The sequence below is a fragment of the Mustela nigripes genome, chromosome 3 (assembly GCF_022355385.1).
Source record: "Mustela nigripes isolate SB6536 chromosome 3, MUSNIG.SB6536, whole genome shotgun sequence".
In the NCBI taxonomy this organism is placed as follows: Eukaryota; Metazoa; Chordata; class Mammalia; order Carnivora; family Mustelidae; genus Mustela; species Mustela nigripes.
This window is the reverse complement of record NC_081559.1, coordinates 28,493,519-28,517,926: the sequence shown is the minus strand read 5'-3', so window position 1 is coordinate 28,517,926 and position 24,408 is coordinate 28,493,519. Positions and strand designations below refer to the sequence as shown.

At 55.4% G+C, this 24,408-nt stretch overlaps 1 protein-coding gene across 1 annotated transcript in view; it reads left to right on the top strand.

Moving 5' to 3' along the window:
• CFAP65 (cilia and flagella associated protein 65) overlaps positions 1-15,706 on the top strand; it is a 33,861-nt gene extending 18,155 nt beyond the window's left edge. Inside the window, exons 19-32 of the mRNA XM_059393495.1 lie at positions 4,740-4,916; positions 5,221-5,287; positions 5,433-5,543; positions 7,762-7,953; positions 8,055-8,213; positions 9,528-9,671; positions 9,881-9,994; positions 10,190-10,297; positions 12,171-12,215; positions 12,659-12,858; positions 13,146-13,277; positions 13,772-14,248; positions 14,937-15,074; positions 15,188-15,706. Coding sequence (XP_059249478.1) covers positions 4,740-4,916; positions 5,221-5,287; positions 5,433-5,543; positions 7,762-7,953; positions 8,055-8,213; positions 9,528-9,671; positions 9,881-9,994; positions 10,190-10,297; positions 12,171-12,215; positions 12,659-12,858; positions 13,146-13,277; positions 13,772-14,248; positions 14,937-15,074; positions 15,188-15,350 — 2,227 coding nt within the window. The 3' untranslated portion in view covers positions 15,351-15,706. The remainder of the gene's footprint in view (positions 1-4,739; positions 4,917-5,220; positions 5,288-5,432; positions 5,544-7,761; positions 7,954-8,054; positions 8,214-9,527; positions 9,672-9,880; positions 9,995-10,189; positions 10,298-12,170; positions 12,216-12,658; positions 12,859-13,145; positions 13,278-13,771; positions 14,249-14,936; positions 15,075-15,187) is intronic.
• The last annotated feature ends 8,702 nt before the right edge of the window (positions 15,707-24,408 follow it).

The following is a 24,408-nucleotide window of genomic DNA, read 5'->3' as shown; positions in this document are numbered from 1 at the left end:
TGGGATTGGGATCATCCTTCAGTGCTCCAAACCTGTCACTGCCCGAGACGGCCTTAGGCTCAAGAGTGGGAGAGGCTGATGAAGACTGGCATGGTCATCCTAATTGCTTAATGAGTTAGAGGTGTCCTATGGGCTCCTGCTGTGTGCCAGGTACCAATTTATGAGACTTTTCTCCTCCAAGCCTCACACCAACCCCAGGGGGAAAAAAACCTCCTCTGCTGACTTTTGCAGATGGAGGCTAAGGCCACTCATCCATTAGCAGGCAGAGCCGGGTTCAAAGCCAGAGTGGTACCGGTTAGATGGCAAGAAGTCTTCAGAGTGCCTCCATGTCCCAGGCACTGTGCTAGGCAGTGGGGCACCCCCAGTAGAGTTTCAGTCCAGGGAGGCCAAGCCTGTATGGGGCTGAGTGAAGATCTCTGGTGGAGAAGGACAGGGACAGGCTGCCACCGAGCTGGTGTTGGGGAGGAAGACGTGGCTGAGAGAAGTCACGTGGGCTGTGGGAAGGCTGGAGGCCGGCCACAGGGCAGGCTGCGCCTCTATGGTCACAGCAGCCCAGGCCTGGAGCTCTGAGCCTGCCAAGCATGGCCCTTCCTGTGCTTGACTTTCCTCCTGTCGGGGCCCAAACTTGTGCCCAATAAACATCTGTTTCCATGCCAGAGCTTTTTCTTGTTCTTCCTCCCCACCGCTGCCACGCGTCTCGACTTCCTAGTAAATTTCCTTTTGATGACTTCTAACTTTTCTTGCCTAAACGGAAGTGACAAAGAAGTGTACCCACTGGGGTCAGGCTTGAGAGGGATGACCAGGGGCATGGCGGGGGCTGGGGTCGGGTGGGGTGGGGTGTTTCTGCGATCTCAGGAACCTTCCTACCTGAGCAGAGTCTTGGGGTGAGGGCTAAGCTGGAGGGGAAGCAAGCAGTGAGGCTGGCTCCTGTCTGAGAAGGGCCAGGACTATGAGTAGCTGAGGGCTCCTGGCCCTAATGACTTGAAGCTTGGCAGACAGGGCTGCTAGCCAGGTGGGGCAGGCCTGGGGCCCGCCAGAGCTCCAGATCCACCATTCCCTGAGGCTACTGGTGTGGCCAGGAGCCAGGCACTACAGGAAAAGCGGCGTTAGTCCATCCTGGCGCAGAACAGGGTATTTTGGTGGATTATGCATGCAAGTGTGTTTGTGTAGGAGCAAGCCAGCTCACACTCTCTGTGGAGAGAGTCCAGGTGGCTGGAAACCAAGGTGGGAGGAAACCCAGGCAAGGTGCCCACTGAGCTGAGCCCATCCATCAGGAGATCATCTGAGGTTCAGGAAGGCAGTCCGTGCTTCTTCCAGGAGTCCAAGCACAGCGAACCTTCCTTGGAAGGCTTGACTCTCCTAGGTTTTTTGTGTTGTTGTGTTTCCTTTCAATTTCTTAGAAGGCTATTTTTGAAACTTCTAGCTGGTCTTTGCTGAGCTCATAAAAAACAGACTGAAGGTTTTATTCCTGCCAAGATCAGTAAGAAATGGGGAGTGTGGACTTGGCCTGGAGGCAGCCGCAGGCAGGACAGAGTGAGAACCCCAAGAGGGAGGGGGAGCATCGGAGGGAAGAGGAGCCTAGAGTGGCCTTCCCCGCTCCCTCCGGGTCTTCTCCCCCCATGCCTCTGCTCCGGCCCGGGGAGGTGGAAGGCCTTACCAACATCAGATACTCAGGCTAACACCTCCTGGTCCCTGGTCCCTCCTGGTCCCTGCACTCATTAAGTCTTGGCTAAACGTTTACTGGGGGCTTCTAGGCCCGGGCTCCCGACATGGCCCTCAGAATCGAGGTGCCGACAGGTCCAAGCCTGGCCCCCCAAGAGCTGCAGGGGTCTGAGGCAGGGTGATGTGGGCTGAAGAAAGCTACAACTGAGCTAGACCAGCAGCTTAGGGAGAAGACGCAGAGAGGCTGCAGCGAACCTTCCAGACAGGGAGGCCTGGATGGCTCAGTCGGTTAGGCATCTGTCTCTGGCTCCAGTCATGATTCCAGAGCCCTGGGATCAAGTCCCTGTTGGGTTCCCTGCTCGGCTGGAAGCCGGCTTCTCCCTCTGCCTGCTGCTCCTCCTGCTTGTGCTTGCTTTCTCTCTCTCCCTCTGACAAATAAATAAAATATTTAAATAAAATGGTGGCAGGGGGGTAAGAACCTTCCAGACAGGGGGCCTGGTATGTACATGAGTAAGAGAAAAAGGCTCAGCCCACCTAGAGTGTTGACAGAGGAGGAGGATGGGGTCCCGGATGTGACTGGGAAGGCAGACAAGGGCCACGGCATCGGGACCTTTCTCCTAGGAGTGTGGCCTTCTTCCTGAGGGCATGGTGGCGATGAAACGGGGACAGGGGACAAAGACATGATCTGCCTTCGAGACCTGCCACTCTGGTCTAGGGTGTGGGGTGCAGGGAGAGAAATGGCCTCGGAGCCTGAGGCAGGGGAGCCAGCAAGGGGCGCCCCCCACTAAGGGACTGGCAGGGAAAAAGGGGTCAGGATTATTGGGAGGGGGACTGAGCAAGGGCAGCGAGGGAAACAGAGGTGTCGAAACTACCCAGATAACCCCAAAGTAGCAAGATCTCCACTTGTGCCGCTGATCAGTATCCCCTGGATGAAGTGAGGAAGCAGTTTATTCACCTGTCAAAAGACACAAAGCAAGCAACTCTCCGGCTCCCGCTGCATGTCTGCTCCTCTGGGGGTGATGGAGGGTTTGTGGGGGGCTTCCACCCCCAGCCCCTGTGCCATCCACATGTGAACACAGCCCAGGGTTACTCTGTTCCCCTTGAATTTTTTTTTACAGTATTGGCACGATGCTGTGCATACTGCTTTCTGTTAGATCATTAACATTTTCACTCAGCATTACGCCCATAACATTCCCTTCAGATCAATACAGATCAGTGCATAAAACTAACTCTTTTTTAAAAGATTTTTTATTGATTCATTTGAGAGAGATTGTGTGTGTGCAAAAGAGAGAACATGAGCAGGGGTAGGGGGAAGGGAAGTGGGAGAAGCAGACTCCCTGATGAGCAAGGAGTCCGATGCGGGGCTGGATCCCAGGACCCTGAGATCATGACCTGAGTCCAAGGTAGACGCTTACCCCACTCACCCACCCAGGCGCCCCTTAACTCTTTCTCTGTAATATTTGGCATAATATTCTGTAGTATGAATGGCCCTGAAGTTATTAAACTCCTCCGGTATTGGATGACATTAGTTGTTCCCAGTGGGTTTTTCTTTCCCCCACTACAAAGAAAGTTGTAACAAACATCCGTGTGCACGTGTGTGTGTGTGTTGCTGTGCACACGTGTGTCAGCATGAGCATTGCACGCATACCTTTATTCCTACAGGTTAGTTCCCCAGGAGAAAATTCCCGAGTCAAAGGGCTCATGCAGTTTTTATTCTAGTAGATGCTGTCAAAATTCCCACAGCAGAAGGTGGTAGCCGTGCCTTCTCTCCTTTCCTGTTTGAAGGTATCTGTTCTTTCAAAACTTCCAGTGTTGAGTGGAACTGTTTATCACATTCCTTTATTTTATTTTACTTTATTTATTTGACAGAAAGAGACACAGCGAGACAGGGAATACAAGCAGGGGGAGTGGGCGAGGGAGAAGCAGGCTTCCTGCTGAGCAGGGAGCCCAGTGCAGGGCTCGATCCCAGGAACATGACCAGGGAACATGATCAGGGAACATGACCTGAACCGAAGGCAGAAGCCTAATGACTGAGCCACCCAGGCACCCCATGTTTATCACATTTCTGATGTGAAACTATTTTAACACTGATTCAAGGGAGGGGCGCCTGGGTGGCTCAGTGGGTTAAAGCCTCTGCCTTCAACTCAGGTCATGATCTCAGGTCCTAGGATCGAGCCCCGCATCGGGCTCTCTGCTCAGCGGGGAGCCTACTTCCCTCTCTCTCTCTCTCTCTGCCTGCCTCTCTGCCTGCTTGTGTTCTCTCTCTGTGTCAAATAAATAAATAAATTAATTTTTTTTTAAAAAAAGAAAATTCCATTAAAAAAAAAAAAAAAGACTGATTCAAGGGAGTCTAGGTTTGCGGTTTCCTCCATTCTTTGAGCATTTCCACTTTGACTGCTCCCTGTTCCTGCCATCTGCCCAGTTTGAGGCCAGTTCTCTCTGTGTATGTGCAAGCAGAGGGGTCCTCCTTTTCAGATCATAACTCGGGGACCCCTTCACCTCTCGCTGTGTTAACCAGCTTGAGGGCAGTATGCACTTTCCCACAACATGAGGCATTTGGGAGACATGAATTCTATGCCCAGACTTGCTCTAGATTCGAGAACACCAGCCCTGCTGGGGCATCTGTTCTCCGCCCCAGGCTCACGCTGGCCTAGACACCCTCCCCCTGAACGGAGGGGGGCTGGTATGTGCTGCCGGCATTTGTAGGTGCTTCAAATGGCCCTCCCTAAGGGCTTTGTCACACAACCATCCCCCTGGGTTTAGTGACTAGCTAGCTCAAAGTTCCCCATATACACGGGTTGTCCCCCTTGACTCCTGTCCCTGACAATGGAAGCCCCAGTCTCCACTTTCCACTCCATCACCAAGGACCTGCTGCCATTTCTGGGTTTGGGTTTGGGGTCGTTATGAAGTGAGAGTCCGCTAGAGCCATGTTTTCTCAGCCATGTGTGGGGCAGCTTGCCAAATCGGCTGGGGGAGGGAGGGAGTAGGGGAGGTCTCCTGGGAGGCCTCCATCCACTCCGCCTGCTGTGTAGAGCTCCCACCTCTCTGTTCTAAAAGGCTTGCATACCCTCTTCCAGGGCCTTCCTCTTTCCAAGTGACCAGCAGATTGACCTGGAGTTGTGGGCGCAGCAAGCGGAGTTTGACGCCACTGAGCTCCACCAAATGCGTGTGCAGGACAACTGCGTATTCTCCATCAGCCCCAAGGCTGGGAGCCTGAGCCCCGGGCAGGAGCAGGTGGTGGAACTCAAATACAGGTGCTCCTCCCATGCCTGTCCACACTTCCGGTCCTGGAGACCCACCCCACCCCCTGCTTTCCCTGTGCTCCCAGAGTAGCTCCTCCTTGGACTCTGGTGACTCCACCACCAGGGTGCGCACCGCCAAGGGAGGACCCTGTCCAACCACTTGGCAGGGAGGCTTCATGTCTCTCTTGCCCTATCCCAGCTCGGGGGGTTCCTTCCACACTCTCCCAGGGGCTGGCCCCCTCAAAGCTACAGGCACTTTGCTCTCCTGCGGGTACTGGGGCTCTGTAACTTCAGCCCAGACTCTCCTCCCTTCCAGCCACGTGTTCATTGGCACTGATCGCCTCCCAGTGCTCTTCAAGGTGTCCCACGGCCGGGAGATCCTGGTGAGACCCTCGACCTCATTCTGTCCTGGACACCCGAGAGAGGAGCAGGGAACTGTGCCCCTGGAGACCTAGGGTCCAGAACTTTGGGCTGGGTGCTTCTGTTCCTCCTGGGGAAGGATGCTACTCATGGGCTTTCTATTTCCAGCTAAATTTCATAGGTGTGACAGTGAAGCTGGAGCAAAAGTACGTGCACTTCACCTCCACTAGCCACGAGTTCGTCCCTGTCCCCATTGGCAACACACTGCCCCCAAGGCAGGTGAGTGGTCTACGTTGTCCCAGTTACCAAGAAGCCTAAGCATTGATCTCTGTGTATCTGCATCAGCCCTCTACAGGGTAACAAAGACCTTGCCCTCCAGAAGTCCTCACGCTGAGAGGTGGGGCTACAGGTCAAACACTGAGTTGGGGTAACTGAGAATGATCCAAGATGAGAGGCTTCTGCTTCCTGGTGCCTGGTGCGAAGCCCTTTGCCTCATTCCCATGTTCTCATGCAAAAGCAGGGGGTTCTCTCCCCTAGAACAGGATTCTTTGAACTTCTTTGACCAGGAGTCACACTAATATATTTTGGATAATAATCCCATAATAATCCCATAAGTACAAAACATATACTTAAAACAAAATATCACAAATTAGTATGTACACTACTACATGCAAAGTGTTCAGATGTTTTCCATTTTTACTTTATTCTGTTCCACCTGCTAAATTGCTTTCATGGCCTGCTTACTAATAGGTCTCAGCCCCAGGTTGAAAATTGCTGCTCCAGGAAGGACGTTTTTCTGAAGTGTGAAAAACTAGACTATGAATCCTTGTGAAGCTATAGAATTTTCTTTATCAAGTGGAGGGAACTGAGTTCCTTTGCTCTGAACATGTACACTGGAAATCTCCCAGAGGGGGATGTAGTATTTTCCCAAACTTGTCATGGCTGCGAAATTTCTTTTTTTTTAAAACATTTTTTTAAAAGACTTTATTTATTTATTTGAAAGACAGAGATCACAAGCAGGTAGAGAGGCAGGCAGAGAGAGAGGAAGGGAAGCAGGCTCCCCCTGAGAAGACAGCTGGATTCGGGGCTCGATCCCAGGACCCTGGGATCATGACCTGAGCTGAAGGCAGAGGCTTTAACCCACTGAGCCACCCAGGTGCCCCAGCTGTGAAATTTCTAACCATTTAGAAGTCCTTGTATTTCTGAACAGAAGTCTCTGGTCGTCCAGCCTAGAGTCAGAGGAATGGGCTTTCCGGACCTGGGAGACCATCCTTTACCTTACTGGCTTCCTGGAAGCCCCCCTGCCCCCCCCAGGCCAAGGCTACAGAGGCCCAGGTCCTTGAAAAGGAAAGCACTGATTGGTGCCCCCTGGAGAGCTTTCCTGAGAGACTAGACCACTTCCCTGTGGGGTCCTGAACATAGACACTGGAAAATGCCCCCAGATCTAGAGCCAGGAGATCCAACCGTGCCTCCAAGCAATCTCCAGAACTGGCCAAGCTTCCTCGTTCATTCATGAGAGGATGATAGACGGTGGCCTGGACCCATGAGAGGACAGCAGAAGCAGAAGTGAACAGATTTAATTTACATTTTGGAGGCAAAATCGTAGGGACTTACTGGGGCTAGCTTGAGAACGTAGGAGAAAGACAGGGATTGAGCTGTAATGAATTCCTAGTTGGAGCATTTACTGAAAGGAGGTGCACTCCGAGGCAGTAGGGAGGTAGAAATAGGCTTTCTAGTGAAGAGTTGGGTTTTTACCAAATTTGAGATGTCTGTGAGACGATCAGTGGCTGGCAAGGGGGCAGGAAGGGCTTGGGAAGCGGAAGTCGGATACCAGGTGGATACCAGGTCTGAAGCTTGGACGTAGCCCAGGCTAGAGAAATAAAATCAGCATATTCAGGAGTGCATGCTGGGAAAGATGAGGAGACAAGACCTAGGTCCAGATGAACTGTTTGCTCTCTCTGACTTCCATTTTCCTATCCTAAAATGAAGGCTTGGACCAGAAGATCTTGGGTTTCTTCCAGGACATTCTGTGATTCCCACACTTTGGAGTTAGTCCTGGGGGACATCATAGCTTCCTTCCCCTCCCTCCTCTGCCTTTAAGCAGGACTGCCTCTAAGGGCAGACGTGGAAAGTGGCAGCCTCCCGGAGGGTTAGAACGAGAGCCTGAAGGGCTAGAAGGGTGCGTGCATGGACAGTTCTGTAAATCCCCATGCTAGAGACACAAGTGTTAGTGTTGTCTTATACCTTGACAAAAGTAAATGAATAGCAAATAAGGATTACAGATTATCCTAAAATGTCCCAGACTGAAAATGCAGTTACATACTTCTTGGATGATCAGGCCATAATGGAAATCAGAGGTGGTTAGGGGGCTCTGGAGCGGTAAAGTCACATCATGGAGATCAGCCTGTCTTCCCACCTTGGACATAGAATCCCAGGCTCTCTATGCTGCAAACCCTGATCTGGTGTGGAAACTTCATTATTCCTGCCCCCCTTGCAGATTTATGAACTGTATAATGGTGGCTCGGTGCCTGTGACATACGAGATCCAGACCAACATCCTGTCGCAGGTTCAGGAAAAAAATTTCGATCACCCCGTCTTCTGCTGCCTCAATCCTCATGGAGAGATCCAGCCGGGCACAACTGCTCAGGTCTTGTGGATCTTCTCCCCTATTGAGGCCAAGACCTACATGGTGAGCCGCAGCCTGGGCTGAGTAAGGGCGGGGGTTGGTGTTGGCTTCCCTCAGCAAGCCTTGCTCTGACCAGTCCCTTCCCCACCCTCCTAACTTCCTAGGTAGATGTACCCATACATATCCTGGGATGGAACTCAGCCATCATCCGCTTCCAGGGAGTGGGCTATGACCCCCAGGTCATGGGGGACACAGCCCCATTCCACAACATCTCCTCTTGGGACGACCACTCCATACATTCCAGGCTGATGGTTCCTGGACAGGTAGGGGTAGGGAGGTGGAAGGCCTGAGGCCTAGGAGGAGCCTGAGGGCCCCCCGGGCCAGGGCAGAGGGAAGTTGGGAAGGAAATGTGATAGAGGTGATAAGGGAGGGATACAGAAGTAAAGCCTGGAACTTGACCTCATCAAGCAGGCAGGACTGGCTCCATGAGAGGCTTACCCTGCCCCCTAGTGCCCACAGGTGTTCCTGCTCAAGTCACTCTGGGAATTGGGATGGGGATTTTGGAAGGGATAGAAGGAAGCTCTCCCATTTTAGGGCTGTAAAGTATTATCTTCACACAGAACAGTCCCTCCCTGGACCTAGATGGATTTTGCCATAAAATATCTAGGGTCAATAACCCCATCTTTAGTTCAAACACACCCCACTGTTGGGACGTCTGACCCATTCATTCATCCACCCAGCTGTCCATCTCCTCCCACTGGCCCACATGCTCATGTTTTTTAAAGATTTTATTTATTTATTTGACAGAGAGAGATCACAAGGAGGCAGAGAGGCAGGCAGAGAGAGAGAGAAAGGGAAGCATGCTCCCTGTCAAGCAGAGAGCCTGATGCGGGACTCGATCCCAGGACCCTGAGATCATCACCAAAAGCCAAAAGCAGAATCTTAACCCACTGAGCCACCCAGGCTCCCCCCACATGCTCATTTACTCATCCACCCAACCATCTGCTCACTCACTTCTCCATCCATCCTTCCATACAGCCACCCAGTTGCTATACACCTATACATTGGCCTGTCCAGCCTTCCACTCCTACCCTCTCTGGACTCTAACTGCATGACGAGCACTTTGGAGGCCCTGAGGACACAAAGAAGAGCCAGACAAAGTCCCAGCCCTGGAGACATTCAGGGTCTGGACAGAGAGGAAGTGTCCCTCCCATGTGACCTCAGTCTTTCCAGAGCCCCTACTGTTCTGTTCCCATTGACAATGCCAACTGCTGATCTCCCCCCACACACCATTAATCTACAAGCATTCTTCAGGGATTCAAATTATGGTGGCTTTAGTTCTCTAAGCAAATTCTGATTTCTCAGCCCTCCCAAGTCTATTTTAATGGTCAAAAGCATAAGCTTTAGGGTGAGACTGTCTGGGTTTATCCCCACTGTGCCTATAAGAGACCTTTGGACAAATTCTTTATGCTCTCTAAACCTTAGCAGCACTGGCTGTAAAGTGGGGCGACAATAATACGTGTATCACGGGGGCATGGTGAGGATCAAATGCCTGTGAACTGCCTACCCTGACGCTTGCCGAAGGCACTCGGTAACTTCACCTCCCCAAGTGGCTGTTGTGTTGTCTCCACAAACAGAACGTCTTCCTGTCCCAGTCCCATATCTCCCTGGGAAACATACCTGTGCAGAGCAAGTGCAGCCGCCTGCTGTTCCTCAACAACATCTCCAAGAGTGAGACAATTGACTTTGAGTGGCAGCTGCAGCCTCTAGAGTTTGGGGAGGTGAGAGTCCCATATTTCTAGAGAATCAGAACCTCTAGCAGGACTCCAGGCCCACCTTATTCCACCCCATCCTGTCCCATCTTGTCCTATTTCACCCCACCTAGCCCCTCCCCTCCCCATCCCATACCGCCCCGTCCTGCCCACCCCATTTCATCCCACTCTATCCCATCCCTGTGAAGCTCCAGAGACCCCTTCCCCCAAACAAACAGGTGTCTGTGAGTCCCATGACAGGAAAGGTGGCTCCTGAAGAGACGATTCCCTTTGTGGTGACCCTGAAGGCCTCAGTGCATGCCAGCTTCTACAGCACGGACCTGGTGTGCAAGGTAGGACCAGCATCAGAAAGAAGCCGGGATGGAGCATAGCTCCCGGTACTGGGATGTGGCGTTGGGGGTGGTGGTGGTCTATGAGATCCCCAGACCTTTACTGAAAGGCAGGGGCCAGCCCCTGGAAGAGTGAGGGGTCCACAGCACACAGGTCCTCCAGACCTTGGCCTCCTCCCTCCTTGTCCTGGGCTACAGGTGTACCGACAGAAACTCCTAAACCAATACCGTAAGGAACTACAGGAGTGGAAGGACGAGGAAATACGGCAGGAAGTGGAGTTCACCATCACAGATAGGAAAGGGAAGGTGAGTGGGCCTTGAACATCACAGATCTTTCTGATTGGCCTTACCAGAGGGGAGAGAGGTGGGGGTGTGAGGTGGTCCTACATGCAAAACTGGCCAGCCTGTCCTAGATCAGCTTGCTTCCATTAGCAGAGCATCTCCCCAAGAGACGCTGTTCTGTACACAGAAGACTGGCTGACCATTCCCAGCCTCGTGTAGCCAGTGTTTAATGGGTGCCTGCTAAGTGCTGGGCACCGGGGAGCCAAAGGAGGCAAGACAGCTCACCTTCTGATGGAAAACGGTGTGGGACAGGGGTTTCAGAGGCAGACTCTGGAGACAAGTTGCCCAGTTTCTATTCTTGGCTTTGAAGATTTCTAGTTCTGAGATCTTGGTCAAGTCACTTATTGTCTCTGTTCCCTTAACTATAAAATAGGGGTAATGTGTCATCTGGGATTGAGTTCAAAATAATCCAGGAGTGCCTGATGGCGCAGTCAGGGAAGCGTCCGATTCTTGATTTCAGCTCAGGTCATGATCTCAGGCTCTGCCCTCAGCAGGGAGTGGGGTTGAGATTCTCTCCCTCTGCCTCTGCCCCTCCCCCAACTCACTCATGTATGCGCAGGTGCTCTCTCAAATAAATAAATCTTTTTTTTTTAACTTATTTATTTGACAGAGAGAGATCACAAGTAGGCAGAGAGGCAGACAGGGGGTGGGCTGGAGGCAGGCCCCCCACTGAGCAGAGAGCCCGACACAGGGATCGATCCCAGGACCCTGGGATCATGACCTGAGCCAAGCCGAAGGCAGAGGCTTTAACCCACTGAGCTACCCAGGTGCCCCTAAATAAACAAATCTTAAACAAAAATCCAGAAGTGGGGCACAGATGAGACAAGACAGGCCGTGACCTGCTGATTGTTGAAGCTGGGTGGACTCTTGGTACATTCTCTCTACTTTCCAATGCATTTGAAATTTTCCATATTAAGAAGGTTAAAAATAAAAGTTTAAAAAATATTTTGAATGCAAGTAAAATAGTGTCCGCTTCGCAGCACTGTTGTGAGGATCGAATGAGTTAAAGCCTGTGAAGTGCCTACAACAGTGCCTGGTACCCAGGAAACACGCACTAAGCAGGCTATTCCTATCTGTAGGGGAGCCGGAGAGTAAAGGTGAGACCACACAACCCTCTTGGTTCCTCCCCCAGCTTCCCAGCCTCCCTGGGCAGCTATTCTTTTTTTAATTTTTTTTTTTAAGATTTTATTTATCCATTTGACAGAGATCACAAATAGGCAGAGAGGCATGCGGGGGGCGGGGGGGAGCAGGCTCCCCAATGAGCAGAGAGCCCGATGAGTGCTCCATCCCAGGACCCTGGGATCATGACCTGAGCTGAAGGCAGAGGCTTTAACCCACCGAGCCACCCAGGCGCCCCTGAGCTGCTATTCTTGCATCTTGCTCACCTCTGTCCTCACCACACTCAGCCCCCAGGGAGGCTCTGCTCCCCTCTGAAGCTCTGGCCCAACTATGAGGGCACAACCTCCTGTCTGGAGGGTGTGGGAGAAGGGATTTCTGGATTAAATCTTAATAAAGGAGAGAATTTCCTTATCGCACTGAACTGCAAAGTTCCGAGGCACAAGGACAAGCACCCTTGGTACAGTCTGCGTATATTTGCTCACACCTCCTTTTTTCCTTCAGCTGGGTGATCTGATTTTCCTTGTCTGCAGGCAGCACTTCCCTAAGGAAGGTCCTGGAAGGAGGTGTGGCTGGGAGGTGGGGGAGATCAGGAGGGCAGCAGGTCCTGGCATTGGCTGCTGGCACCTCCCCACCCCCCACCTCGTGGGTTGGCAGAAAGGGTAAGAAGAGGGAAGCCCCTCTTCTTATACCCTAAGTATGGGTCTCTTTGCTTCCATAGAAAGAAGAATATTGTAGAGCCTGTGTCCCTAAGAGGAAGTACAAGGTGAGCTCATATGCCCCGTCTCCTTGGGATAAATTGAGCAGTCCTTTCTTTTTTTTTTTTTTTTTTAAGTTTTTTTTTTTTTTTTTGAGAGAGAGAGAGATAACAAGTAGGGAGAGAGGGGGGGAGAGGGGGGGGGGGTGGGAAGGAAGCAGGCTCCCTGCTGAGCAGAGAGCCTGATGCAGGGCTGGATCCCAGGACCCTGGGATCATGACCTGAGCTGAAGGCAGAGGCTTTAACCCACTGAGCCACCCAGGTGCCCCTTTCTTGCTCCCAGAGATACTCCCAACTGCTGGCCCAGCCTCCTGGAAGGGAGGGATGGAAGTGCCAATGGGCGGGGTCACACTTCGATTTGGCTCCAAAGGCCTGGTTGGGGGGCTAGAGATCCATCGGTGAGGGAGTGACATCCCCAAATCCTTGTCATCCACGTCTCTCCCTTTCCAAAGACGCTGCCCCCCATCAAGAGTCAGCAGCCTCTCAACCGGCCTGTCAGCTGGAAACTTAAGATCCCAAAGAAGAAGATATTGTGGCCCCGTCCCCAGCCGCCCTCGCCAGGCATGCTGTGCCTGAGCCTCACGGCCCGTGCTCATGCCCCCGACGACTTCCTGGCCAACTGCTCTGGCTTTCCCCAGCACTTCCTGCACCGGTGAATTCTCAGGCAGGGAGGGGGTTTCTGCTGCTTGGGAACCCACCTGGGCTTCTTGCCCTTCCTCCTTCCTTACCTTTCCAACTTGGAGCCTCTCCAGGTCCTGTGCTGACCCTGGGGTTTGGGCTTTGGTCCCCATATGCCATAGCATTACATTTGGGCCAAAGCGGTGGGCTGTCCCAAGCTCATCTATGTTCTGACTGGATGGCCACCGCCACTGCTCATGACACCCCCCACCCAGCATGGTGGCTTTCCCAGGCCACTCAGAATGTCATGGCCTGCTCCAGGGAGCTGCCAAAGAGGAAATACCACAAGGAGGAAAAGTTGGAGTCTTCTGAGGAAGAAGCCCAAGACAAGTGGGCCCCCATCTCCAAGCAGGAGAAGCAGCTCCTGATCGACTGTCTCACCACCATCATCAGGTGATCTCACCAGCTTGGCCAGCCAGCTCTGTGTCCATCCATGGCCCCTGAAGTCCCAGCCCTTCCTTTCCTGAAAAATAGAACTTCCCCCACAAGATCCTTCTACTGGTGGCCCCAGGCCCTGCAGGATGGGGCAGCTCTAATGGAGCTTGCTAGAAGGATCCTCAGGGCTGGATCCTGAGTTCTGTCCTGTCCAGATAAGGTCTGAGCCAGTTCACTGTCTCCCTGGGGTTCTTGTCCCTTATTTGCCTAACTCTGACCTCCTGGCTCTGCCTCTAAGATCCCATGGAGCTCAGAGATGCCTTCCTCCAAAGGAGGGGTGGGCGGGGCAACTGACTCAGGGCTGGCCTCCCCCACCAATCACCCATTTGTAGACACAGAAGTCAGGAACTGCCCCTTGAGGCTTGGCTCTGAAGCCAGAGCCCCACAGGGGGTGTAAAGTCCCCCTGGCAAGCCATCTTGGGGAGGACCTCCTCCTCCTGCCTTCCACACAGGGGTCTGCTAGAAGACAAGATATTCCATGAAGCCGTGGACCAAAGCCTGGTGGAGAAGATGCCTTACTTCTGCCAGTTCTGGAATGAGCAGTCCGCCAAGATCACGGCCCAGAGCAACACCCTGCAGTTAGCACCTGTCCTGTCTCCATCCTCCAGCAGCTGGGAGGCCAGCAGAGACAAGGAGTCCGAGGAGGACAAACTGAGGTGGGACAAGAAAGTGGGGGAAGAGGAGGAGGAGAGTGGAGAGGAAGAGGAGGAGCTGGACGAGGAAGAGGAGGAAGAAGAGGAGATAGAGGAGGAGGAGACAGGCAAGGGGGAGCAGGAGGAGGAGGCGAAGGAAGAGAAGTCGTCCTGGATGGAGACTGAGCCCACACTGCAGCCCACATCCCAGGAGTCCCTGAAATGGCAGTGGCAGCAGCAGCTGAAGGTCATGGTGAAGGAGGAACAAGAGCAGGATGAGAAGGAGACCATCAGCCGGTGAGCAGCCAGACCTGGCTGAGGGTTCACAAGGCAGGTGTGTGCAGAAGGATCCCAGGAGGCCGTGGTGCGCTGGGAGCCAGCCTCTGTCTGGATGCAAGGCTCTTCCCAGCTCAGCGTTCAGTGACATCCCGCTGGTACCTTAAGACCTTCAGCGAGGTATTTACAGAATGCCGATCTGGGCTTTAGTTATTCCCTCCCAGACCCGGCTATTAAACCATTTTCTAGCACACCACTTCCAGGGCATAGTTGAATGGTTTTCTAGAGCCAGGAGAGAAGTGCCAGCTTTTCCTGGAGGGACTTTGCCTGGGGCTGCTCTGTGGCCCTAACTGTCTGCTTTGGGATCCCTTAGGCCCTACCCAGTCCCTTGGGCACCTCCTCACAGGTTGATGCCTCTCCCCGGGACCTGGCTCTGAGATGGGACCGACAACTGCCTGGGTTCCCAGCCCACCACTTGTTCCAGCGGCAGGATGTTTGGCCACTTGGTCCCTTTGAGTCACAGTTAGAGCGTCTGTAGAGTTGGAACAAGGATGCCTTATAGTGCTGGGCGGGCGGGGAGTGGGATGAGAATCCACGTAGACTGAGCCCAGGGCACACACGGCACAGCACGGAAGAGGCCTGCGGAGAACTCGAGCGCCGTCGATGGCGGTGCTGACACCCGCGTCCTGCCCCCATCCCCGCCCCGCAGGCTCCCAGCGTTCGCCAACCTGCAGGAGGCGCTGCTGGAGAACATGATCCAGAACATCCTGGTGGAGGCGAGCCGCGGGGAGGTGGTGCTCACCTCGCGGCCGCGCGTCATCGCCCTGCCGCCGCTCAGCCCTTCCAGGTGTGGGCGCCGACTGTGCCGGAGGGGCGCGAGGGCCGCGAGGGGCGGCAGGGGCGGGTAGGCTCGGCCCGAAGGCTCTCTCCTACCTCCCTCTGGGGCTTTCTGTCTTCCAGGATTGAGACTCCCGACTTGCTTTCGGCGGCGCCCCTTGGGCTGCAGCAGGCCGAGGTGTCCCGCCTGGTGGTGCCGCCCCCTAGCGACTCTTTGAGGATGCCACACCCCAGCCCCGCCGACTTGCGGCCCTCCGTGCCCCCCTCTCCACTGCCCGGCCACTAAAGCATATAGCCTTCTGTATCTGCCTTCACTTTATTTACCCGACGCAGAAGGAATTCTCGAGCGCGCTCTGGGAGGGACAGATGGTTGGAGTGGCTGAGGTGGATTGCGGCGACTCGTTGCAGACTTGAGGGTGGGGAGGTTGCTTCTCTCCACTCCGCAGCATAGCCGGGCCAGAGTTCGGGCCGCTCGCTGCTGGGCGCTGGACGGGGTTTGGCCAGAGGAGGGCGCTTCGGGCGGGCCTAATTAGCCTTTGCTGCGCATTGCCTGGGGGACAGAAACTGAGCGCCAGGCGGTATCCGCGCAGCAGGTGGCTGTAAGGCGAGGTGACCACCCCTCCCCTTTCCCTGTTGCTTCTGCTCCTGGGCTCGGCCCCCTCCACCACCGGCCTTTTCTCAGTATCTGTCTGGCTCCGGGGACTGAGCTAAGAGGCTGAGAAGGAAGGGAAACCGAGGGACATCGCAGAGCGCTAAGAGCTACCCTTTGGGATGCGGGCTGAGGTCACAGCTAGACAGTGGCCCACAGGCCCTACTAAGCGACTCCCATCGCGAATATGAATCCCCAGCCCAGGTGATGTCCCACCCTCCCTAGGATACCCACCTCGCGCTCCCCCTAACCTCCCCCCGGCGGCCTCTGTCCTCAGCTCCTCCCCCGCCTTCCAGGCAGGTGGGTGGAAAAGTGACATCTGGTGTTGTTCCAGAGGCGCCCAGGTCCCCGACACCCCCCCTTCTACCCCGCGGCCAAGGCCTCGGAAGAGCTCCTGCCCCAGAGCCCAGGCGGGGGCGGGGAGGGGGAAGGGTTGCTCCTCCTCCTCTGAGTCAATATTTGCTCCAAGCAAACGGGCGCCCGGACAGGTGCGAGCGTGTGTGCGTGCGTGTGCGTGTGTGTGTGTGTGTGTGTGTGTGTGTGTGTGTGTGTAGGGGCGGGGACTGAACAGGCCGTATAAGAGCGCGCGGAGCCCAGGCTCCCGCACAAGCTCCGGGGAGTAGGCTGGGGACCAAACCAAGCAGGGCCCGGCCAGGTGAAGGGTGGCCAGGAAGGGAGGAAGGGAGGGGCTGACCAGGTGCGCACCTGCGGTGCCGCCTCGGCCGGCTACGTGTCAGCCGCAGACGCGCGCAGGTGAGGGCGGCGGCCAGCGGCGCGCGGTGTGGCACTGCGTTCGCAGAAGACCAGGACCTGGAGATCGCCCACGGCCTCAGCCAGGCCCCCGGCCTTCCGCTCCGGCCCCGCGACGAGCCCCTCGCACAAACCGGACCTGAGCGTTTTGTTCGTTCGGCTCGCGTGAGGCAGGGGTGGCCTCTCAGCACCCGCCCGGGGGCCGGGCCCGACCGCCACGCAGGCACCTGCCGCCACCGCCGCCGCCATACGGGTCGGAGAGGCCGCGCGCCGCTCCCAGAGGAGATCCGGCTCCCATCCGGCCCGCCCTCCCTGCCTTGTCCTGCCTGAAACTCATGGGCTGCCCGGCTTGGTTCGGGTCATTTGGGCCAGCCTAGCAGGCTCCACCGGGTGGCATAAGGGGCTGTGGCAGGAACAGGAGCCCTTCCGGAGGTGGAAACCCAGCTTCTAGTCCCGCTCTGTCCCAGCGACTTCTATGGCCTTGGGCAAGTCATTTCCCAGCCTCTCCCGCGGTTTTCCCCTTTGCTCCATGAGAGCCCCGCAAATCCTGATTTCTGGCTTCTAGCAATGATTCTGAGCCACCCGACCTGGGAAGCTGGAGGCCCTCAAGGGGTTGGAGCGGTAGCTGTGAGTTGTGGAAAATCTGGGTTGGGGGGACTATGGCCAGGTGAAGATCAAGTGTGCTTCTCCAGATCTGTTTGGAGCTGACATCCCAAGGGTTCACTCCCTGCCATCTCCCTGGCCCCTCTGTCTTCCCGTGTGGGAGACACACAGACAGACTGATTGAAAAGGACACACTCAGGGTCCAGTAGCCCTTGCCAGATGGGGTCCCCAGGGAAAGCAGCACACCCCCTTTCCCAAACTCCATAATCCCGAGGCTGCCTGTTTCAGGCAGCTACAGATGGGGTGAGAGTGGGTGTGAAGGGCCCTCTTCTTAGGCAGGAGAACCCAAACATGAGACAGATCGGCCACCTTGTGCAGGGATTCCAAAGGCTAAGATCTGACATGGGGGAGGGGGTGGAGACTGCCCTAGATCCTGGCCTCCTGCCTCCAGAGTCTAGAACTGAGGGTTCCCCATGCAGCCTGAGGCCAGTCTGAGCCCTTAGCTGAGTCTCTGTCCTTTGACTCTGGTGTCCTCCATTCCTCCTCCCCCAAATGGATGGTGATGCTGGTCTAGCCCCAGAGAGGAGCTAGTTGTAGTTGGCAAGTGGAGGAAAGCCTCAGCAGTGAGAAGCTACAGTTTCCCCTTAAGGTGAGGAAGCATCATGAGGTAGGGACTCTACCACTACACACCCAGGCAGGGGTCACCCCCCTGGGGGGGGGCGGGGAGGGGGCGGAGAGAGAACGAGGGTTGGGTTGAGAGTCACTGGTCCCTTCCAGCTCCATCTTGGATGTTCCTGGAGGTACTGGCCTGTCCCTTCTACCCCATCAGCCCCAGCCTCCTACCCGCAGGCAGGCTCCAAGGGATCTGCTGAGTCCTCCCTGCAGAGAAAGGGAGGGGGAGGGGGTGAGATGGCTTGACAGATTCCAGACTGTTCTGGGAGGGGGCGGACCTCAGTAGCCCTGGAGAGGGAGGCATCAATTTCCCCAGGCTGGGGTGTGTGCAGCCCCCTTCCTGCCCTCCCTGACCAGGCTTCTGTCCTGGACCTAGCCCTCTGCTGCTTTCCTCTGGCACTGAATGATTTGCCTGTCCGGGGTTGGGCCTGCCCCCCCACCACCCCCCACCCCCCCCACCCCGCACATCTTCCCTGTGTCTGTGGGGCTTCCTCTTTTCTCCCTAATCGTGGAAGGGGGCTGGAGCTCTCCACCTCTGGCTGGGATTTCAGATCTTGGGGTGCACAATGAAGAGATCTCCCCCATGAAATGATCCTCTTCTGCACAGTCATTGGGGGGGCGTGTTTGGGAAGAATGAGGCCACCAAGGGTTGGGTCTGCCCTTGTGACTGAGAGCCACTTGCCTTTCCCCTCCCCCCAAGACCCAATTTCCCCAGACCTCCAACCCCTATCCCCAAGACCCGCATTTCCTGACCGAGGCTAGCGATCAGGCCTCCCATCCAAGTCCCTCCTCCCAGCTAGGCCAGGGGCGGAGACTCCAGGCGCCGGGCTGGCCCGCAGGTGCGGGGCTTGGGGAGGGGGGGTTGCTCAGCAGCTGGTGTTCGAGCAGCCCCTTACCCCTCCCCCTTCCTGCTCCCAGCCAGAGCCTGCTTCCTGTCATCCCCGTCAGCACCCCAGGCGGGGGAGGGGACAGGTAGTGGAGGAAGCGGAAAAAGGGACTGTGCAGTTGGAGCGTGGACAGCCTCGGGACTGGGAGAGCCGAGGAGAAATGGCGAGGGGAGGAGAGTGGAAAACACAAGCAGGGCGGGAGGACAGCCCCCACCCCATCCCCCTTGAAAGCCAGAGGTAGGAAGAGGGCAGAGAGAAACCATAGAAGAAGAACAGAGGCAACCGGACATAACCAGGGATGTACAATTCTGAGAGATGTAAAGATGCCAGGTCAAAGGTCAGGGTAATCGGAGGTGGAAGGCTTGATGTGTGCAGAGGTAGCGGTCCACCAAGTGAAAACAGCCTCCATCCCCACATTGGGTGAAATTACCCCCAAGAAAGGAGAGAGAGGTGGCTTCTACAGCCAGAGCTGGGTGTAGGGCTGATATGCCCCTCCCTTGGGAGACCCATCGCTCCCCATTAAAGGGCAAAAGATGAAGAGGGGCCAGGCTCAGACCCTGCTGGACACTGAGCAGTGAGGGGCATGGGTCGGACCCCATCTCTGCCCTTTGCTTTCTTGGCTACAGCTGTAGAGACAGCTTCTGCAGCTGCCCTAACCCCCTACCCACCTACTGGTTGTGGTCCAGCCTTGGAACCTCTGCCCAGGGTCTAGGTGAGAGTCAGGGGACCTGGGAGTGGAGGCACCATTGGGGGGGGGGGTTGCTCATAACCAAGTGCTAATCCCCATCCGGCCAAGGCAGGTCCAGAGCCTCACTGACCTTCTTAGAGATTAGTCCCCATGGCGACCTTGGCAACTCGCCCCCTCACTCTGGCTTGGTGGTGGTGTGCAGAGGCTGGTTGGTGAGGGGAGGGATCGAGCCTTTCTGAGGCATCACAGGATCAGAGCTGTCAGGGTTAAGAGCCCCCCCCCCCACCAAGATAAGCAGTTAGGACAAAATTGGGGCCTCAAGAGAGGGAGTGACCGGCCCAAGGGCACATATGGAGCCAGAAAAACCCCAGGACCAGAAGGCAGGTCTCCAGTTCCACTCCCAAGTGCTTTCTCCAGAAGGGCAGAGGAAAAGAAATTGAGATACCCCCCTCCCCTTCGACCTTCCCAAACCTCCCAAACTGAGATCAGGAGAAGAGTTACTTGAATGCTGGGAGGGAGGAAGGCTCCCCATCCTGAGGGCTTCTACAAGGCCAATGTGGGAAGGGGCCTGCAGATCCCAGAGCTGTGCTTGCTGCCCTGACTCCAGCCTCCCTCCCTGCTAAGCCTGGGGGTGTGGGGAGCAGGGGGAAACCAAGCAGCAAAGCCAGTCATAATCACAACTACAAGGGCAATAATAGAGAACATCTATTGGGTAAGTAGCGCAGGCCCGTTCTGTTTCTACGTGCTCTTAAGTCTTCACAACAGCTTTTAAGACTATGGTTCCCATTTTACAGAAGGAAAAACTGAGGAGAAGAGTGCCAATGATAAGCAGTGGAGCTTGGATTCGAACCCAGGCAGCAGTGTAGGACTCCAGGGCACTTTTAAGCCTCCAATGTGTGTCTGATCCTGGGCAGGTGACTGAACAGCCTTCTCTCCTTCTCTCGGACACTGGTGACCATGGAACGGGATAGGTGGGAGTGTAAGTGACAAGGGCATACTCCTGCGTGACTCCGACACCCAGCACAGAGGGGCATGTGGCACATTTTATTAAATGTTTGAGGAACAAGTGAGTGAATAAGCGTCTGCCTGTACATGAGTGTGACTTTGGGGGTCTGTTGAATCCTAGGAGAGTGCTCATACTCTCCTAGTCTAAGTGTCCCGGTGCCTAGAACTGCGTGAATGCGTCTTTGCAGCCCTCTGCACCCCCCCCCCTGCCGCCGCCGTGGCTTTGTGTCTGGGGAGAGGGTGAGGGAGGAAGCTGCCTCCCATGTCTCTGGATGGTAGCCAGCCCCGTGTCCCCACTGAGGGACAGAGAAGAGGGGCTCTGTTTCTAGCAGGGAAGGACAATGGGTGTGTGGGTGGGTCTCCCAGCCCCTCAGGACCCCCCCTCTTTTGGGCCAGCTGTCGGACCCTGCCTGGACTGAGCTGATCTCTCATTCAGTTATCTCTGTCTCCCAGGAAACCAGACCTCACAGCCCCAGGGAAGGTGCTAGTCTGCTGGTTCCGGGCTCCAGACCTGGGTGGGGGTGAGGGGAGGGAGGAGGAGCAGGGCTGCAGAGGAGAGGCTGGTGAGGGGACCTGGGGAGCAGGAGGGAGCCCTTCACAGAATTTGCATCTTCAGTCACCAAAGCCCTGGCTGATTTCCCAGGGAAATCAGGAGGAGTAAGGGATGGGAGCAGTCCGGCTTGAGGAGAAGACATTGGCTGCCCAGCAGGACAGAGAAGTAGGGCTGTCCAGGGATGGGGCTTTAAGTGAGAGAGATGTCTCTGGGCATTCTCAGGGAGCCTTTATATGGGATAGAGACCTGGGTGGGCACCCAGGATCAGGTTGAGGGGTTCTTTATCAGATCTGTATGTCCATGTATGGGAAGGGGCTCTGAGTGAGATCTGAGGGTCTCAGATACTGAGGACACAAGACTGAGTCTGAGAGTTTCTCTGTGGGATCTTAAGTTACCATGTGGGATTTGTGTTTTGGTAGAGTTGTGGGGAGGACGGTCCTGAAGATTTCTCTATGGGAGCAAAAGTCCCCATATGAGATATGAGATGAAGGACTGGGGGGGGGGGGGTGGGGAGATCTTTGAGGGTGATGAGATCCCTATGAGATCTTGAGGTCTCTTGGAAGTTTAGATTTGGGGACACTATTTTTTCTTTTCTTAGCTTCCCCCTCCACACCCAAAGGCTGAGGCTGTGGATGGGGAGGAGGTGGGGGTGAGCGCTGAGCTGGCAAACAAAGCCACCTGTGCACCCATCCTTCAGGAAGCTCTCAGTGCAACTGATCTAGGAAAACAAACAGGACCAGCTGCCGGGGGAGGGGGGGGGGGCAAGGGGGGGGGGGGGGGGGGGAGGGGGGGGGGCTGGAGCTGGATCAGCCTCATGGAGAAAGGAGGCTGGGAGGGGGTCCATAGCACAAAAAAGGGACAAGTGTCCCAGAGTCCCATTCTAGCACATGAGGCAGGGCCACCTGACAGGCCCTTCTTCTTCAGTGGCTCCTTCTTCCCTTTTTCCGCAGCTTGGAAACCCAGAGCCAGGAGGAAGGTCTGGGGGATGTGGGGACCCTGAGAGAGGGCTAGACAACTGGCTACTGGTGGCCTCGTTGGGTGTGCCCATTTCTGAGAGAGCTGGTCACAGACAGCTGGAACTAAAGGCCATGGGCTGGGGGCCCCCACACACCATTTTTCTGATGAGGAAACTGAGGTACACAGGAGGGAAGAGGCTGGCTAGTGCCTCACAGCTTCTTAGAGCAGAGCCAAGATCAGGATTTTAGGCTAGAAAGGTGCCCTGTCTCACACGAAGGGTCTCCACCCCAAGTCCCAGCTGGACAGCTCATTCTAATCGGGACCTCAGCTGTTATTACCTCCCCCACCACGCGCGCGCGCGCCTCTTGTAGCTGCAGCGTATAGTCCTCTGGCCAACAGCTGGATTGGAAACTGCCCACCCAGGTGGAACCCTGATCCCAGGGCCGCGCCCAGGCCCCCAGCTCCAGCTCCCGCAGGCGCAGCGTCCATCCTCTGACAGACACCCGCTCACCCTCGAGGCTAACACCGGATGCCCGCGTCGCCGGCCAGCGCAGACGCACAGCCAGACGCTCTCGCTCCTCGCGCGCGCCGCCCCTCGGACCTCAGCCTCCCACCGACTCCCGCTTCCATCCCACCCTACCTTGCCGGCTTCCCACCCAGCGCGGTCCGCCTGCGCCTCCTGGCGGCCGAATCCAGAATTGCCCGATAGAGACGGAGGAGGGAGGGAAAGGGAGGGAAAGGGAGGGAAGAAAAAAATTCGGTTCTCCCCTCCCGCCGCGTCTGTAGTTCCCACTTGTGAGCCCAAGGGCAAGGGCCAGGACACGAAGAATCCAGAACGGGCTCTGGCCTCCCTCGACAATCTGGGTTTCTCCCTTATGGATTTGGGGGAAATTATTCCCTATTTGTATTTATCCAAACGCCCTCTGGGGTAGGGAGTTGGGGGACTGGGCGTGCTTCCGACCCCATCCTCCAGTCAAGCCTGGCTGTGGTCGTCCTTGCGGTGACGCAAACCTTACTAACCTGGATTTTACTCCTCCTGTTTTAGGGCGCTTTACTCTTGGCATTCACCTTCATATGCCTTATGACCCTCAAGAGCAATTCCTCACCACTGAAGAGAGACCCAACGGGGGCTCCAGTGGCTCCCAGCGCTTGTTCTCAGCACTCCATAAGTAGAGTGGGCAAACCCTTACCTTTGCTCTCACTGGGGAATTTCCTCTATGCTCCTTCCCCCATGGACATTTGGCCCAGCCTGACCACCTTGTTCCCTCACTCAATTTTTATTGAGCACCTGCTCTGTGTCCAGGACTGTGCTGGGTTTGAGGATAACAACAAGATTGATGTGACCCCTGCCTCCTTTAATGTAGCTTACACTCTAGTAAGGGAGACTCTCAGTGCACCCACGAACGCTCATAAACAAAAGATGATCGACTTTACAGAATGATAAACACTGTAAGGAAAAGAGTCTGATATGATGAACAGTAAGTGCCAGGAACAGCATCACCCAGGAGGTAACAAATGAACCTGCTTGCCAAGACACTCCAGGTAGTGGGAGGCTCTGAGGTGGGAATGAACGTGGCCATTGGGAGAAAGGAGGGCTGGCCAGCATTGTAGATTGCCAGGAGCTGGGGCTGCTGCTTCTGGCCAATGAGTCCTTTTAGTCACAGGACGTTGAGCAGTAAGAGCATTGGCTCTGGAGTCAAGGGATTTAGGTTCTAATGGTCCTCTGACACTGGCTGCGGGAATGTGGAGGGGGCCTCCTAGTGCCTCAGTTTCCACGTCTGTATGTCCAAGCCTACCTCACTGGACTGTTGTTGAGTCTATAAAGAAGGCACTTGGCTCATGGGAACAACAAAATAGTAGTTCCCTTTTCACTCTCCCCTCCACTTCTGCTGAAATACCCGTTCCATTAAGGGAAACTCACGATTTTGCCAGAAGTCTTTGTGCCTTATTGACGGGTATGGCTATGATGGTTAGGAAATTCGGCTGTAAATTGGGAGGAAATGTCCTCCCTGCAGCTTCCGTTGGAGGCCCCAAGCCTTTCCTCCTCCTTCCCCGCCCCACTCTCTACCTTTCTCCCCAACACACACACACACACACACACACACGCGCGCGCGCGCCACTGGGATTGAGGACAATAGCCTAGAAACTTCAGGTCCCGACCGGAGTCTCCAGAGCCGGGAACTCTGGCGACTGGGAGCGTAGCGCTGAGGTTGAAACATTCTACCTACAGTGAGCCGCTCCCTTAGTTACTATTATTTCTAAGCGTTTCCTAAATCCGCGCCCTCGGTAGGGCGGTTTACGTTTCCTGAGCTCAGCGCCGCCTTGCGGCGAGTCCTGGTTATTGCTTTCTCTTGGCCTCTCTGCCCAAGTAAACTCTGGGAGCGCCGAGCCGGGAGTTGAGCGCTGGTCTGGGAACTCAAGCTTGGGAGGAAAGGAGCCACAGTGGGAAAGAAGACCGAGGGTATGAGGAAAGTCTCTTGCGGAGAGCCGCGTCTGATCCCGTCCAGCGTCGCTCGAAAGAGGTAGGAGGTGGAGTTTAGACGTTGGGAAGAACTCCCGAGCCTCAAGTCAAGAATTTGA